Source organism: Ovis aries, chromosome 4 (assembly GCF_016772045.2).
Source record: "Ovis aries strain OAR_USU_Benz2616 breed Rambouillet chromosome 4, ARS-UI_Ramb_v3.0, whole genome shotgun sequence".
Taxonomy (NCBI): domain Eukaryota; kingdom Metazoa; phylum Chordata; class Mammalia; order Artiodactyla; family Bovidae; genus Ovis; species Ovis aries.
This window is the reverse complement of record NC_056057.1, coordinates 38633613-38649275: the sequence shown is the minus strand read 5'-3', so window position 1 is coordinate 38649275 and position 15663 is coordinate 38633613. Positions and strand designations below refer to the sequence as shown.

Here is a 15663-nt window from a genome sequence, read left to right as displayed (position 1 = left end):
AGTACAGAAAGAAAGTGACAAAAAAAACAGCATTAGTTTTTTTCTAAATAAGGGAGAGTTTCCATGGAAGAACAGTCTCACCGCTTCGCATGTGTGCCTGTTGGGTAATACCGAGAGCAGGAGATGCCATCCCAGGCGCAGTAAGGGTCTCGGGCCAGGCAGCAGTCTGCGCAAGCACTTCCATACATGTCGCACTGGTGGAATCGGACTTGGGCCACAGCAGAAGCAGACCCAACATAGAGCTGTTGCTGTAGACATCAAGGAAGAGAGAGGCCACTAGCAGAAATGGACAGAATTCTCACTGAGTCCTTACACTTACATTTTCACATTCCTATGTAATCATTTCTGTGAATATTCATTTACATACCTACAGTTACTCAGGACTGATGATGGAACACTAACACTTTGGTTTTCCCCAAGATCTGAAATACTTTTACAGACTTGTATGCCGGAAGGACAAAAGTGCTAGCGTGAGGTTGACAAAAATCTTAAGTTGACGATACTTTCATTCATTATCAAAGCAGAAAGACTCTTTTGTCATCTAACATTGTAGATCTTTTTAAAAAGTCTACAGGATTATCCAAAAGGAGAGTGAAAAGGTATTTTTTTTGCATTTTTAATGGAGACAATTGACATATAACATTATATTAGTCTTAGCTGTACAACATAATTATTTGATACTTGTATATATTGTGAAATGGTCACCATCATTCTAGTTAATCTCCCTCATCTCACACTACACATCTATAAATATTTTTTGTGATGAAAACTTCCAAGATCTACTCTCTTAGCAGCTTTCAAATACATAAAACAGTATTGTTAACTATAATCATCATGCTGTACATTACATCACCAGGACTTACCTATTTTATAACTAAAAGTTTATACACTTTAATAACCTACACTCATTTCACCTAGCCCCTGCCTCTGGCAACCACAGATCTGTTCTCTATATCTATGAGCTTGTTTTGTTGTTGGTTTTGAATAGTTTACATATAAATGACATTATATGGTATTTGTCTTTCTTGGACATATTTCACTTGGCACAATGCCTGCAAAATCCTTTCTTGTTACTGCAAATGGCAGAATTTCCTTTTTTATGGCTAACACTCCATTGTGTGTGTGTGTATGTACATGTGTATGTGTACAATTTATTTATCCAGTCATTCATAGATGGATGCTTAGTTCATCTCCATGTCTTGGCTATTATAAACAAACCTTAAATGAACATGGGGGTGTATGTATCTTTCTGAATTAGTGTTTTTGTTTCCTTTGGACAGATACCCAGAAGTAGAACTGCTAGATCATATGGCAGTTCTATTTTTAATTTTTTGAGTAACCTTATACTGTTTTTCACAGTGGCTGCACCAGTTTACATTCCCACCAACAGTGCATATTGACATATAACATTCAGAAAAGTGACACAGATATATACATAGAATGATGTGGAATAAACTGTAAGATATGTTAGTAAGTAAAAAGTATAAGTAGCAGAACAATAACTTCATATGTCCCTATCTGCTTCAACATAAAAGGTTACTTATAAATATATGAGGCAATATATGTAACAGCTGCTCTCAAAGTTACACCAGAAACTTGTTCCAGTAAAGTGGAAAGGAGGTTGATTTTTCATTGTACCCTCCCTTGTATTATCATTGCTATGATTTTTTGCAAAAATATTAGCCAAAAAATAACATGGAATAATGTTCTATTATGGTTGTACAGGTAAATCTATCCTTGTCTATTTTTCTAGAAACAGAATATGAAGAAATCTATTACCTACCTGTAAATCACTATGTATTTCTGTCAGAATAAATCTGTAACTTGTTAACATATAAGAACACCTACCTAAGATTTCTATCTTTTGACTCTATCTGATACATAGAATGCACACACAGAGACACCTATACAACTTACTCTCTTTGATGAAATCTCCATAGAAATAATAGGAACTGGATGCTGAAAAATTAAAAAAAAACTTTCATATTTAGGAATAAAAATATAGAAACATACCTTAGTATGGTTATAAATTAACTGAAATAATATTAGGTATGTGAGTGGTTCTCTGTCAAGCAGTATATAGCTTTCATTTTAGTAAATCAAAAGGAAAATACAATTAAATAAAATATAATTTCTTTCAAAAAATATTTTCTAATAGTATAGGACAAAATATAAATGAGAAAAGTAGTGAATAATCTAATTATCTCTCAGTTTGTCTCTGCATTAAAATTTTTGTATTTGCTTTTGAGTATTACTCATGTTTTGGAAATCAATTATCTTTAAATAATAAAGTCAGAGTGCTATTTCTTATAAAGAAAGTTGAACCATTAGAAGGAAAACAGTTATATCTATCTTTGAATAGGTCTTATTACAAATAAACCATGTGATCTTTAATTGTTTTAACTCAGGCCTAAAAGTGAAGAGGAACTAAAAAGCCTCTTGATGAAAGTGAAAGAGGAGAGCGAAAACATTGGCTTAAAGCTCAACATTCAGAAAACGAAGATCATGGTATCCGGTTCCATCACTTCATGGGAAATAGATGGGGAAACAGTGGAAGCAGTGTCAGACTTTATTTTTTGGGGCTCCAAAATCACTGTAGATGGTGACTGCAGCCATGAAATTAAAAGACGCTTACTCCTTGGAAGAAAAGTTATGACCAACCTAGATAGTATATTCAAAAGCAGAGACATTACTTTGCCGACTAAGGTCCATCTAGTCAAGGCTATGGTTTTTCCTGTGGTCATGTATGGATGTGAGAGTTGGACTGTGAAGAAGGCTGAGCACCGAAGAATTGATGCTTTGGAACTGTGGTGTTGGAGAAGACTCTTGAGAGTCCCTTGGACTGCAAGGAGATCCAACCAGTCCATTCTGAAGGAGATCAGCCCTGGGATTTCTTTGGAAGGAATGATGCTAAAGATAGAACTCCAGTACTTTGACCACCTCAAGCGAAAAGTTGACTCATCGGAAAAGACTCTGATGCTGGGAGGGATTGGGGGCAGGAGGAGAAGGGGCCGACGTGCTGCGATTCACGGGGTCGCAGAGTCGGACATGACTGAGCGACTGAACTGAACTGAAACAAAATACTATGGTCTTTCACAGGTTTTTGAATGTTGAGTTTTAAGCCAACTTTTTTACTCTTCTCTTTCACCCTTATCAAGAGGCTTTTTAGTTCCTCCTCTCTTTCTGCCATTAAGACGCTTGCTCCTTGGGGGATAAAGGTATGACAAACCTAGACAGCATATTAAAAAGCAGAAAGGTTACTTTGCCAACAAAGGTCCATATAGTCAAAGCTATAACCATAGCTTTTTCTCACAGATGTGAGAGTTCTACCATAAAGAAAGCTGAGTGCCAAAGAATTGATGCTTTCAAATTATGGTGCTAGAGGACTCTTGAGAGTCCCTTGGACTGCAAGGAGATTAAACCAATCAAACCTAAAAGAAATCAACACTGAATATTCATTGGAAGTGATGCTGAAGCTGAAGGCCCAATACTTTGGCCACCTGATGCAAAGAGCTGACTCACTGGAAAAGACTCTGATGCTGGGAAAGACAGAGGGCAAGAAGAGAAGGGGCAACAGAGGATGAGATGGTTGGATGGCATCACTGACTTAATGGACATGAGTCTGAGCAAACTCTGGGAGATAGTGAAGGACAGGGAAGCTGGCTGTGCTGCAGTCCATGGGGTGGCAAAGAGTTGGACATGACTTAGCGACTGTACAAGAACAAAACAAAATATTTTTCTGTCAATCTCCATTAATCCAGAATGCTCTGAAAAATGTTCATTATCATCATCACTGTCTTGGAACTGCACCAGAGGAAGGACAATCTACAGGACAGTTTTGAGCACTTCTGTGCAATTCTAGGGGTGGTGATTAAGACAAGAATATTTCTAAGGACATCACAAACTCAGCCATTTCTGTGACTGGAGAAGTCATAGGCATTCATTATCACTCCTGGACAAATAATGGATAATTACCCTTCAAATAGTTATTTTTTGAAAGAGAAAAATTTGATCATCTATGTTAAAATTTTAAATATTTAAAACTACAGAATGCTTTATTCACGTGTCATTTTTTAGTCACTAAGTCATGCTGACTCTTTGCGACCCCATAGACTGTAGTCCGTCAGGCTCCTCTGTCCATGGGATTTCTCAGGCAAGAATATTGGAGTGGGTTGTCATTTCCTTCTCTAGGGAATCTTCTCAACCCAGGGATCGAAGTCACATCTCCTGCACTGGCAGGCAGATTCTCTACTGCTGAGTCACAAGGGAAGCATATGCATGCATTTATTCATTCAAAAAACAATGTTTCTTAAGGATTTATGTGAACAAGACATTGTTATAATGAATGCCCTTAATATGAGATCTGTGATTCCTAACATGAAATGAAATCTTATAGAGGATCAATAAGCAAAATAACAAAAATATTGCTGCTCTGGGGATTCTCCAGTGGCTCAGCAGTAAAAGAATCCACCTGCAAGGCAGGAGATGCTAAGACATGGGGTCGATTCCTGGGTCAGGAAGATAACCTGAAGAAGGAAATGGCAATCCACTCCAGTTTGCTTGCCCAGAAACTCCCATGGACAGAGAAGCTGGGAGGGCTACAGTCCATGGGGTCACACAAGAGTCAGACACAGCTGAGCGACTAAACAACAGCTGCTCTGGTTGAGATAAGAACGTGGTTAACTCTGTGTGAAGCTATCAGGAATCTAATCTGAACAGCTAACGTGAAATAAACTGTTTTCATCAAAGATATTTTCGTACACATTCATTACATACATACTCAATCTTCATTATTGCACATTGTGATCTTGCACATTTGCTTATTGCTAAAATTTATTTGCAACCCCAATATCAATACTTTTGGTATTTTGCTGCCATTTGTGTGCTCAGAACGGAAAAAAAAAAAAATCTGAGCTGCCCAAAATGTACATTCCCAGCTGAGGTTGATCAAGGTATACCCTGCCTTCTTGTTTCAACTCTCATAGTGTAAACAAGTATCTTCATGTTCCATTTAGTACCATATTTTTATTTTTGTCCTTTTTGTTAATAGTTTGCTGTTTAAAAGGCCCCTAAGCATAGTGTTGAAGTGTTGTGTTCCTAAGTTCCAAAAGGCTGAAATGTGCCTTATGAAATAAGTATTTGTTTTAAATAAGCCTTGCTCAGGCAGGAGTTATTAGCGCTATTTAGCCATAAGTTCATTTTAATTAATCAATAGGATAGCCCTGGTGGCTCAGTGGTAAAGAATCCACCTGCAGTAGAGGAGATATGGGTTGATCTCTGGGTCAGAAAGATCCTCTGGACATGTCAACCTGCTCCAGTATTCTTGCTGGGGAAATTTCATAGACAGAGGAGTCAAGCAGGCTATAGTCCATGGGTTGGCAAAAGAGTTGGACACAACTGAGCAACTAAACCACAACAACATATACTAAATAAGGCGTTTTTAAAAAGAAACACAAATAAAACAGTCTACATATCAATCAGTCGACAAAAATGCTGTGACTAGACATTCTCAGGAACCTAATGTATTTCCGCTTTGTTTTTCAGTTGTTCAGTCGTGTTGGATTCTTTGTGACCCTATGGACTGCATTGTGCATTTCCCCTAGGAGCAATGATTACTAATTAATTCAGTGTTCAAAGACCATAACTGCTACAGATGTCAAGACTTACTGTGTGTATATGGGTGTGTATGTGTGTGTATAAAAAAGAGAGACAATATATACAACTGTTTTATCATGCTTAATAGTTCCATTATCATTTTGCATTTTTCTTTTAGCAAATTCTCTGTGTAAATGGCATGCAATAAAAAGGAAATTACTTATCCCATTACAATGCCCACAATATGAAACCTGCTGCTATTTTTTTAAATTGCTTTTATTGATAGTACATTTGCTTAAGATGATGATTGTAATAATGATTCTAGAATTCACTTGTGGGATAAGTGTCATTTATGTCCCAGTTCATATAATGAAATCATTTTCATGATGGTAAATACTGGCCTCTTTATCTGAATAGTGAATAGTCTTTGATAATCAAATAGATGTACCAGAATTATAAATCATTCTTTACTTCAGAGTACTCTTAATTTACAACATACTGATTAGGGAAAAAAAAAAACTAACTGACGTAATGTTTTCCTATTTATATTCACTTGCAATTGTCTACAGTACATAAACGTTGGCTATATGTTTCACTAAAAATACCTTGAATATCTGAAGTTCTTCTAGAATTACTTCTTCCATTGATTCTGTTTCTTGGTTGTAAATTGTGATTACTTTCAGCACAATTCCATTATCTATAAGAAAACAAAAGAAGAGATAATCCAGAAGCTTTGTAACAATCTGGTTTTCAAACAATTAAAAACCACGGAAAGATTATAAATTTAAATAAGATTTGAAATCTAGATGTATAAAATATTTAATCATTGCCAGTTAAAACAATATGGCTATTTATATATTCATATTTTAAATTAGCAAAAAAGTCAATTTTGTGTACCTGGTCAAAGAATAAGACCAAATAATATATAATTATTTTCCAACAATTTGATTCAAAAACCCAATTAAAGGTTCAGAAATCAAGATGTCTTTTGGAATTAATGAAATAGAAGACAGATAGAAAATTATTCTAGCTTTTTCTGTGATGTATGATGAAAGAATATTTTTTACCTAAAGCTACCTCCTGGTAAGAAACTATACCTTTAATCTTAGGGAACCTCCAAGCAACACACAATGGAAATCTTGACATATTGATATATAAATAGAATATATTGATAGCTATAGATATACATTTTTCTTTCCAATTTTAATGAGATATAATTGACATACAACACTGTATGATTTTAAGGAATATAGCACAATTATTTGACCTACATACATCATGGGCTTCTCTTGTGGCTCAGCTGGTAAAGAATCCGCCTGCAGTGCAGAAGACCTGGGTTCAGTCTTTGGGTTGGGAAGATCCCCTGGAGAAGGGAAAGGCTACCCACTCCAGTATTCTGGCCTAGAGAATTCCATGGACTATATAGTCCATGGGGTCACAAAGACTCAGACACGACTGAGCGCATACATCATGAAATAATACCACAATAAGTTTAGTGAACATCCATCATATAAAAGAGTTTTTTTTTTCCCCTTGTGATGAGAACTCTTAGGGTTTACTCTCTTAAAAAGCTTCATTATAACATACAGCACTGTTAACTATATTAGTCATGGTGTATATTATATCCTTAGTACATTTTTCTCATAATTAGAAAGATGTATCTTTGACAACTTTCATATAGTTCTCCCACCGCTCACCTCCAGTAACCACAAATCTTGTTATATACACTTTCAATAAAAATTTCAAGTATACACTATAGAGAGAATAGTGTAATGAGTCCTCTTGTACTAATCATGCAGTCCATGGGGTCGCTGAGAGTCGGACACGACTGAGCGACTTCCCTTTCACTTTTCCCTTTCACTTCCCTTTCACTTTCATGCATTGGAGAAGGAAATGGCAACCCACGCCAGTGTTCTTGCCTGGAGAACCCCAGGGACTGGGGAGGCTGGTGGGCTGCCGTCTATGGGGTTGCACAGAGTCGGACACGACTGAAGTGACTTAGCAGCAGCAGCAGCAGACCTACATTTTAAAATCCTACCTTATTTTTATTATTCCTGATATTCTGAACTTGTTCTTTCCAATGAAAATTTAATAAAACATGAATTTGACTGTAAGACCAATTTAGTACAGTGCTAGAAATAACTAGGGAGAAAAAAGCATTTTGGAAGTTCTGATCCTGGAGTTTCTACAGTACTTATGCAATTTCTTTATAAATTATGAAATCATATGTTTGGTTTAATATAATGTAATTAAAATAAAACTAATAAAAATTACCAGAAGGAACAAAATTATTATATCAAGCATATATTATAAATATCCCACAATTATCATATCAAGTAAAAAGGCAAAGAGGAACTCAAATTATCAGTTTGCAACTAGTGATTTTTCAATAAGGACTACTATATATAGTGCTAAAGCATGTATCTGGTAAATTTGGGGAAAAATAACTATTTTGTGGTATTATTCAAAGTTGTACTCATCACACATTCATCAAATATGTTCTTTAGTGCTGAAAAGTTGTGGTTCAATAGAATGATATCTTTAAGCTCAGCATAGGTTACATGAGAGCCTAAGTATATACCTTATATATTTCTGGAATTCTCTCAAATAGCTTTGGTCAATCTAACAAAAAATATTTCTGAAAACATTCTTGGATATATATATATACATGACTTCTACTTTCCAAAGCAGTTAAAAATAACATGCCTTTTTCTGTGATTAATTTTATCAAATATTACTCTTGCTTATGGAATTCTTTTTTTAAAATTTTGTTGGATACCACTATAAGTGAATTCATGGCCACGTAATTTTAACTTTGTTAAAGAAATGTGATGCTTTGTTAATCTTGAACCCACGGTGCAGAACATATTGCCTAGTCATTTCAGTCATGTCTGACTCTTTGTGACGACATGGACAGTAGCCCGCCAGGCTCCTCTGTCCATGGGATTCTCTAGGCCAGAACACTGGAGTGGCTTGCCATTTCCTTCTCCAGCAGAACATATTACTAACCTCTTAAATGAATAAAATATAGAGACATCAAGAGACATCAATTTTTGAAAATCAGACAATTACCTCCTTACTTGTACCTTTGCTTTTTCAAAAAGCATGAGTGGGAAAGTTCAAGCACCAATATTAATACTATATACTAATTCCTGATCTGGGCATATGTAACATCTCTTTAGAATATGTCAATGATTAAAGTTATATATAGTAGACTGCTTACTCTTCTAAATAGGATCTGCTATAGTAATTACTATGATGCATATAAAAAAAAGAAATGATCATTTTAATGATTCTTTAAATGACTATATAATTTCAAAGTACTTGACAGAATTTGATACATATTACCCTGCATGCTAAATGATTCCAAGTTCTCCATGAGCTAGATCTAATGAATGACACTAGTTGAAATTACAGATCTATTTTACATTTTGACTTTTAGCATATTTATTATACTTCATTTTAATAATGCAGGATATTATAGCTGTAGTCTAAAATTTTATCTCCCTTATGTATAACACTGGGGTTCCCTCGTGGCTCAGCTGGTAAAGAATCTGCCTGCAATGCAGGAGACCTGGGTTCGATCCTTGGGTTGGGAGGAGCCCCTGGAGAAGGGAAAGGCTCCCCACTCCAGTATTCTGGCCTGGAGAACCCCATGGACTATGTGGTCCCTGGGTCACAGAGTCAGACATGACTGAGCGACTTTCACTTTCTTTCACTTTAATGTATAACATTTAGCTTGTTTAATTTCACATGGTTGATTTCTGATGGGGCCTGATAAGCACAGTTGAGATTACAGATCTAGGTGAAATTACCTAAACTTTACCTAAAGACTGAAACATCTTGAGCCCTTACTGAGAAGCCGAAGGAAGCAGTGGCCTGAGGGACTAACGGGAGAGAACCATCCTTGCTATGGCACCCTGTTTCTGCTCTGAATTATTTTCTGGAACCAACATTGTTTATTAACATCAATTATTCATTCTTTAATGTATTCATTTTGTTCAAATGTATTAAATATTGACCATGTATCAGGAATTACAGGCTGTAACTGCCCCAAATTCTTCTCTTCCATTGCAGTGGACAGGCAGTATGTAAGAAAGCCAAATGGGTCAACAGAGGTTTTGTTGACAGGCAGGGATTATTAATGTAATGTTATTGATTTTAAGGTTCAGTTTAAATGTCTGAGTACTTTCTAATTCCATTACCTGTCCCAATGAACAAGACATCATATTGGCCATCCTCAGCTTCTACTCGATCCACTGCTATTTGTTTCAGGTTATATTTTCCATCTGTTTTCACTAGTATTGGTTTTTTATGGGCAGGTTTTATGGGCTGGTACATAAGTGGATGACTTCTAGCAAATCGGATGGCATCATCGGGATAGTCTTTGGTAGTTTCATACCTGCCTCCATTCACTTTGCTGGCACACTGAAATACAAATGGATGAGAGAATATTTTTCCCATGAAATCTAAAGAGCAAATTTATAATCAATTATAAGGAGAATTATAAAAACTGAGTATGTTCAATTAATCAACTATGTATTTAGCAATATTTAGTAACCATATGTTCTTTATTACAGAAATAAAATCTGAATTAAAAATTGCATAGTGAGGCTGAATTATTTTTTAAAAATGTGGCACTAGAAATAGCAATGAAATCCTGAAAAATAATTAAGTAATATAGTTTAGAGATAGTACAAATATAATATACAAATATTTTCATTATTTTCTGCTTCTAAAATTTGTTTTTCATGTTGCAAATTAAATTTTAAAGTAAACAATATATTGTTCATAGCAAAACAAAGTGACCTGTTATTGTGCTAAATCTTCCCCCTAAATTGAGAATTACAACCACACAACAGCTTTATCACTACTGACATTGATTGGTGACAGTTTCAATTGTCTCACTGACTATAGAAGTTTAGTGCTATAACAGAAACCTCTTCAAATTCCATCATTGTTAATTAAGGGAGAAAAAAAAAGCCTTCTCTGTTCTAATGTAATTTGTATGAATGTATATTATTTTTGTATGAATCAGACATAATAATTTGAAAAAAACAGAAATACCTGCTATAACACATCTCAATTTTTAAAATCACTGATTCTAAAAATAAATGTTCAGCGGTAGCTAAGCTACTTCTTAGAATACCTATAACTGTGTTGATTCATGCTTATTATTTAGTGCTCCCTCATTTCACATATTTTCTTCTAGCACCAGCAGCAATTGTAACAGTAACCTTGATAAAAATTTTCCACTTTAGAGTATAAACACAGTAGTTTATTAATCAATCTGCGAAGTGGGCATTTTTAATGGTTTGTTTTAAAATTTTGGGCCATATTTCTTAATTTGGCATGAATATTTCACGTGAGTGTACTTTCATGATATATAATTGGAAACATTCTAGACCAGCCTGGAAGCAGTTCAATAACCAGTCACTTCCTCTAAATCTCCTTTAATACCATGTGGTTTCAAGAAGCATTTCCAGCAAAGCCGCAGGAGTGGGTTTTCTCCATTTAAATTGTAATTTCAATCAATAGAGTGAAATAAAATACACTTTATGTCTTATTAGAAGTAATAATTTTAACCTAGTGAGAGAGAGTGATTGCAATGGTAAAGCCTTACACTTGTTAACTGAGGTAAGGTTTGTTTCCACTTTGAATTGTGGCTCTGCAAAAATGATTTCTACTGACTTGCAAGTGCTTGTGGAATCAGCATAGTGATGGGTTTTTACTAGATGCTCATGGTGTAGACTGGCTTGCATGACAAGTTTGTTCTCCATGAACAGCAGATACAATGATGCTACCTTTTCCCAACCTAATTGTGTACAGTACACATAATATAAAATCATCCTCCTCATTATTATCATCATGTGTGCAATTAAAAGCACAGCTTGAATGGCTAGTTAGGGAGAATCTTGGTAGCACCAGTTAAGAGGCAAATGGTGGAACTTCCTCTTGGCAAATGGGTTGCTTAGGATTCTGAAGAGCCAGAGAAAAAGCTTCCTCTCAATATGCTTAAGTGAGAAGCTGGGATACAGTCTGGTCTAGGGAACTGAGAGTGGACTCAATTATCAGAATATATAATAACAATATGGTAACATTCTCTTGCTTGGAAACCACTTGTGGCGCTAATTCTTCCAAAGAGGCTGAGAGGAATATGATGCTCATTTTATTGATGTTTCTGTATTCACCAGTACCTCTAAAAATAAAACTGTAGAGTCACATAGATAGCCAAAATATCAACAATAATATATATTTTATAATGCTAAGATGTATCCACTTTAGATTACATTTTTATCATTAAATAACAAGCCTACATCTAGATATAAGAAGTAATATTTCTTTACCATGCAAGTAACCAAGCAGATTTTAGTTGTGGAATTTCTTAACTGTTTCATGCAGATTTAATAAAACATATGAACAATGAACAGAATATTACTAAAAAAGCTTTTCAAAAATAATAATACTTTGTTAAATGCCTAAACTTACAGATCCAGGTCTTGGATAAGGTACTTTTCCTTCATAGAGTGACCAGTGGTATTCAGGTCCTTCCTTATGTGCATATGGTCCATTAAAGGCTGCCCGGATGCTAGACATGTGATAAACACATATAGCATGGCCTCTAAATATATTACTGGGGGAAAAAGAGATAATTACTATTCTGGAATAGACTAGGAGGTCATCTAGTCAAATCCTACAGACAACCTAGATAAGGAGGAAGTCTTTGGGTGAAAGAGTTGCAATCTCTTAGGTATAAGACATCTAGAGATATTATCTACTACAATATTCCAACTATTCAAATTCCAAACTTACTGTTTTTTGCCTATTTATTAGGGCAAATTAAAAATGACATTGTTAGAATCACAAAAGCAGTCATGTCATTTCATTTTTTTTCCAGTTGAATCTTAAAATTTTAATTGAACTATAATTGATTTACAATGCTGTGTTAGTTTCAGGTGAACTATAAACACACCCACAACACACATGTAGATATATCCTTTTGTGTTTTATATGTCTTATTAAGGATGATTTCATCTTCATAATTTTAAAGATTCATTTCCAAGTTGAGGAAGGTTTCATCTCCTTGCATCTCTTTCAGGTATACAGAAAAACACAGTTTTTCTTCTTGCCATGCTGTTAATACTGTTGTAAATTTTATTCAAATTGTTTATTTTTCTTAGTGCATATGATTTGAAGAATAATTTAAAGTCTAAAGAGAATTAGAGGCTTTGTTCCATTCTTGAGCTTGGCCATCACACATACATTGACTGGCTTACTGTACATACTCCCTCCAGGTCACTGAAAACAGTACTACAGTGGCCAGATGACTGGGCTGCACCAGATTAATTTTGAGAAAAAGACTTTAATTATGCAAAACTTACATTCCTTACCTGAAGAACTAGAAGTTGAAATTATTTTCTTGATAAAAATTTCTACTTATCTTGGATAAAGATGGCATTTGAGGTTTCTTTCTAAAATAAAGCTACATCAACTTTTATTGTGAGTATTTAAAATAAGATTCTGTGAAAGAACACTTTAAAAGTATTTGTATTAAAGATTAGGCCACATTTCTTAATTTGGCATAATCTGAATGAAGTCTAACACTTCCCTAGGCTCCTTATTGTAAGAATTAAAATCATTACATTGTGAAAGTGCTCTGCAAAATGGAAAGTTTTTTAAAAGTATAACATTTCCTACATTATGATACACCTGTAGAACAGCAGTTATGTTACTGTCTAAGGACATCAGTTCACACATTTTATAACACACATTGAAGCAATTGGAAATGCCTGCAATAGTAAGAAAACCAGAGATAGTCTGTCAACTAACGTGGCAGTAAACCTTTGATCACTATGCTACGATATCAACCTTTACATCAGGTAACACCTGGGAAGCCTTTCCTCAAAATTATGCATAAATTGAACAGCCAAAATTGAAATTATGGAAGAAAACAATGCTGTGTTTGAAATCTCAGACAGATCAATTATGCTATCATTTATGAAAACAGCTTATAAGCTGATCATTCTAACTCATTGAAAAATCTATACTGACTATTCTGTAGCTTACATTTACCATAAAATGCCATGGAATTATCATGCAATGTACAAATTCTTCACTAGCATAGAGAGAAGATGAAGTGTAAAAAAGAATGTTAGGGATTTTCCATGGACTGTGATAACTATCAATCTTCATTAACTACTTCTTGCATCAAGGAATAATTGAGAGCAAAATTGCCTCTATGTTTGTGCTAAAGAAAAGGTCCCCTTAGGACAGCAGTATGCTTATCCAAAGAGTTTTATTATTTTTTTTTTCAAAGTGAGAATAAGAGATTACCTGCTAAAAAACTAAACAAAAACTTAATGCAACACCAAGGTGAGGGAATAGGGGAGATGAGTTGGGAGACTGAGATTGGTATATATACACTATCTATATACAAAATAGAGATGAAAACAGACTTGTTCAGCACAGGAAACTCTACACAGTGCTCTGTGGTGATCTAAATGGGAAAGAAATTTTAAAAAGAGAGGATCTGTGTATACATATGACTAGTTCACTTTGCCGTACAATTGTTATTGTTTAGCTGCTAAGTTGTGTCCAACTCTTTTGTGACCCCAGGCTCCACTGCCTGTGGGATTTCCCAGACAAGAATACTGGAGTGGGTTGCCATTTCCTTCTCCAGGGGACCCTCCCAATTCAGGGGTAGAACCCATGTCAGCTGCATTGGCAGGTGGACTTTTTCAAACCACTGAGCCACCTGGGAAACCCTTGCTAGACAGTAGAAACTAACAAAGTATTGTAAGGCAATTACATGCCAATAAAAATTGATGAAAAAATTTTATGGAGAGATCCTAAGCAAACAAATCATACATGATAACATAAAAGTTTAAGGCCAATGTAAAGCAAACAAGAAACTGAGTAATATTTTTCTACCATCAAGAGAATTGAAGTACATTCTTTATTTCTCATTTTAACCATCTCATCTCCACTCTGATTTATTTGGAAAGACACTCAGGGAATTATATATACAAACTTTCAACTCAAACTGATTCTAATAACATATTTTCATTCATGTATCAGACATATGAAATGATCTTTGATTCATTTTCCCAGCACTCTTCAATGGATACATAACACAAAAACATAAAAATATCAGAATATAAGTCCTAAACTTGAGTAGCTTATTTACATTTAAAACATGGAGGGCAAATCAGAAATGTGTGTTCTCCAAGAATCCACACACGGGCAGGACAACCTGAGTAGAGGAAGTGAGCCAAGTGCTCTGTGATTAAGGAATCAAGGAGTGTTTCATGAAAATGGTAATTGACAAGTACTGAAAGAGAAAGTAGATAAAGCAAGTCATAGTGATGGGCAAACCAGACGTTGGGATTCTGACAGGTTATTATCTTGTCAAAAGCAGAGTTTGAGGGAACTTAGAGGAAAAACTTCCAATCCTAAGTGGGGAATAGTGGATAGAAAGACTTGAAAGCCTGACGCAGACAACTGTATACAATAACTGAAAGAATAATCCTAGACTTATAGCATGAAACTAGTACCTTAAAACAAGCAAACAAACAAACAAACAAAAAACTGTATAGGAAAAAAACCCATCATTCTGTTGTAGAAGAGCTAAGGATACTGAGCAGAGGAAGATGCTAGTACTTTAAACAAAAAGAAATAAGGATTTGGGTTGAGATTGTAGTTTTAAAAAAGTACAACTGCAAATACAGAAGAATGAAGGGAAGTTGGTGATTTACAAAGTATAGAAAGTGAGAATAACAGATTGGTCAGTAGTATTTTCAATTACATCCACAGTGAAGGGGTGAGGCATCTCTTGTTTCATGATACTTTGACTAAATATATAAATTTCTTACCTGGTAGTGTTGAAGAGTCCAAATATCACTGGGTTCTTATGATCTCTGGTATGCAGCAAGAACACATCCTCTGAAACATTAAAGATCATTGCATTAACTTAATATGTTTAGCCCCCAAGGCATGTGAAGAAAATAGAGTGACATAAAGTAGTTTAGAACCCATGATATATTTTAAGATATATCTTATATATATATT

General features: G+C 35.0%; 1 protein-coding gene across 1 annotated transcript in view; it reads right to left on the bottom strand.

Moving 5' to 3' along the window:
• Positions 1-15663, bottom strand: part of SEMA3E (semaphorin 3E) — a 279257-nt gene that overhangs the window by 31107 nt on the left and 232487 nt on the right. Inside the window, exons 9-14 of the mRNA XM_027968533.3 lie at positions 15468-15537; positions 12085-12229; positions 9801-10023; positions 6201-6292; positions 1918-1959; positions 82-248 (exon numbers count right to left, since the gene is read on the bottom strand). Of these exons, the coding sequence (XP_027824334.2) occupies positions 82-248; positions 1918-1959; positions 6201-6292; positions 9801-10023; positions 12085-12229; positions 15468-15537 (739 nt within the window). The remainder of the gene's footprint in view (positions 1-81; positions 249-1917; positions 1960-6200; positions 6293-9800; positions 10024-12084; positions 12230-15467; positions 15538-15663) is intronic.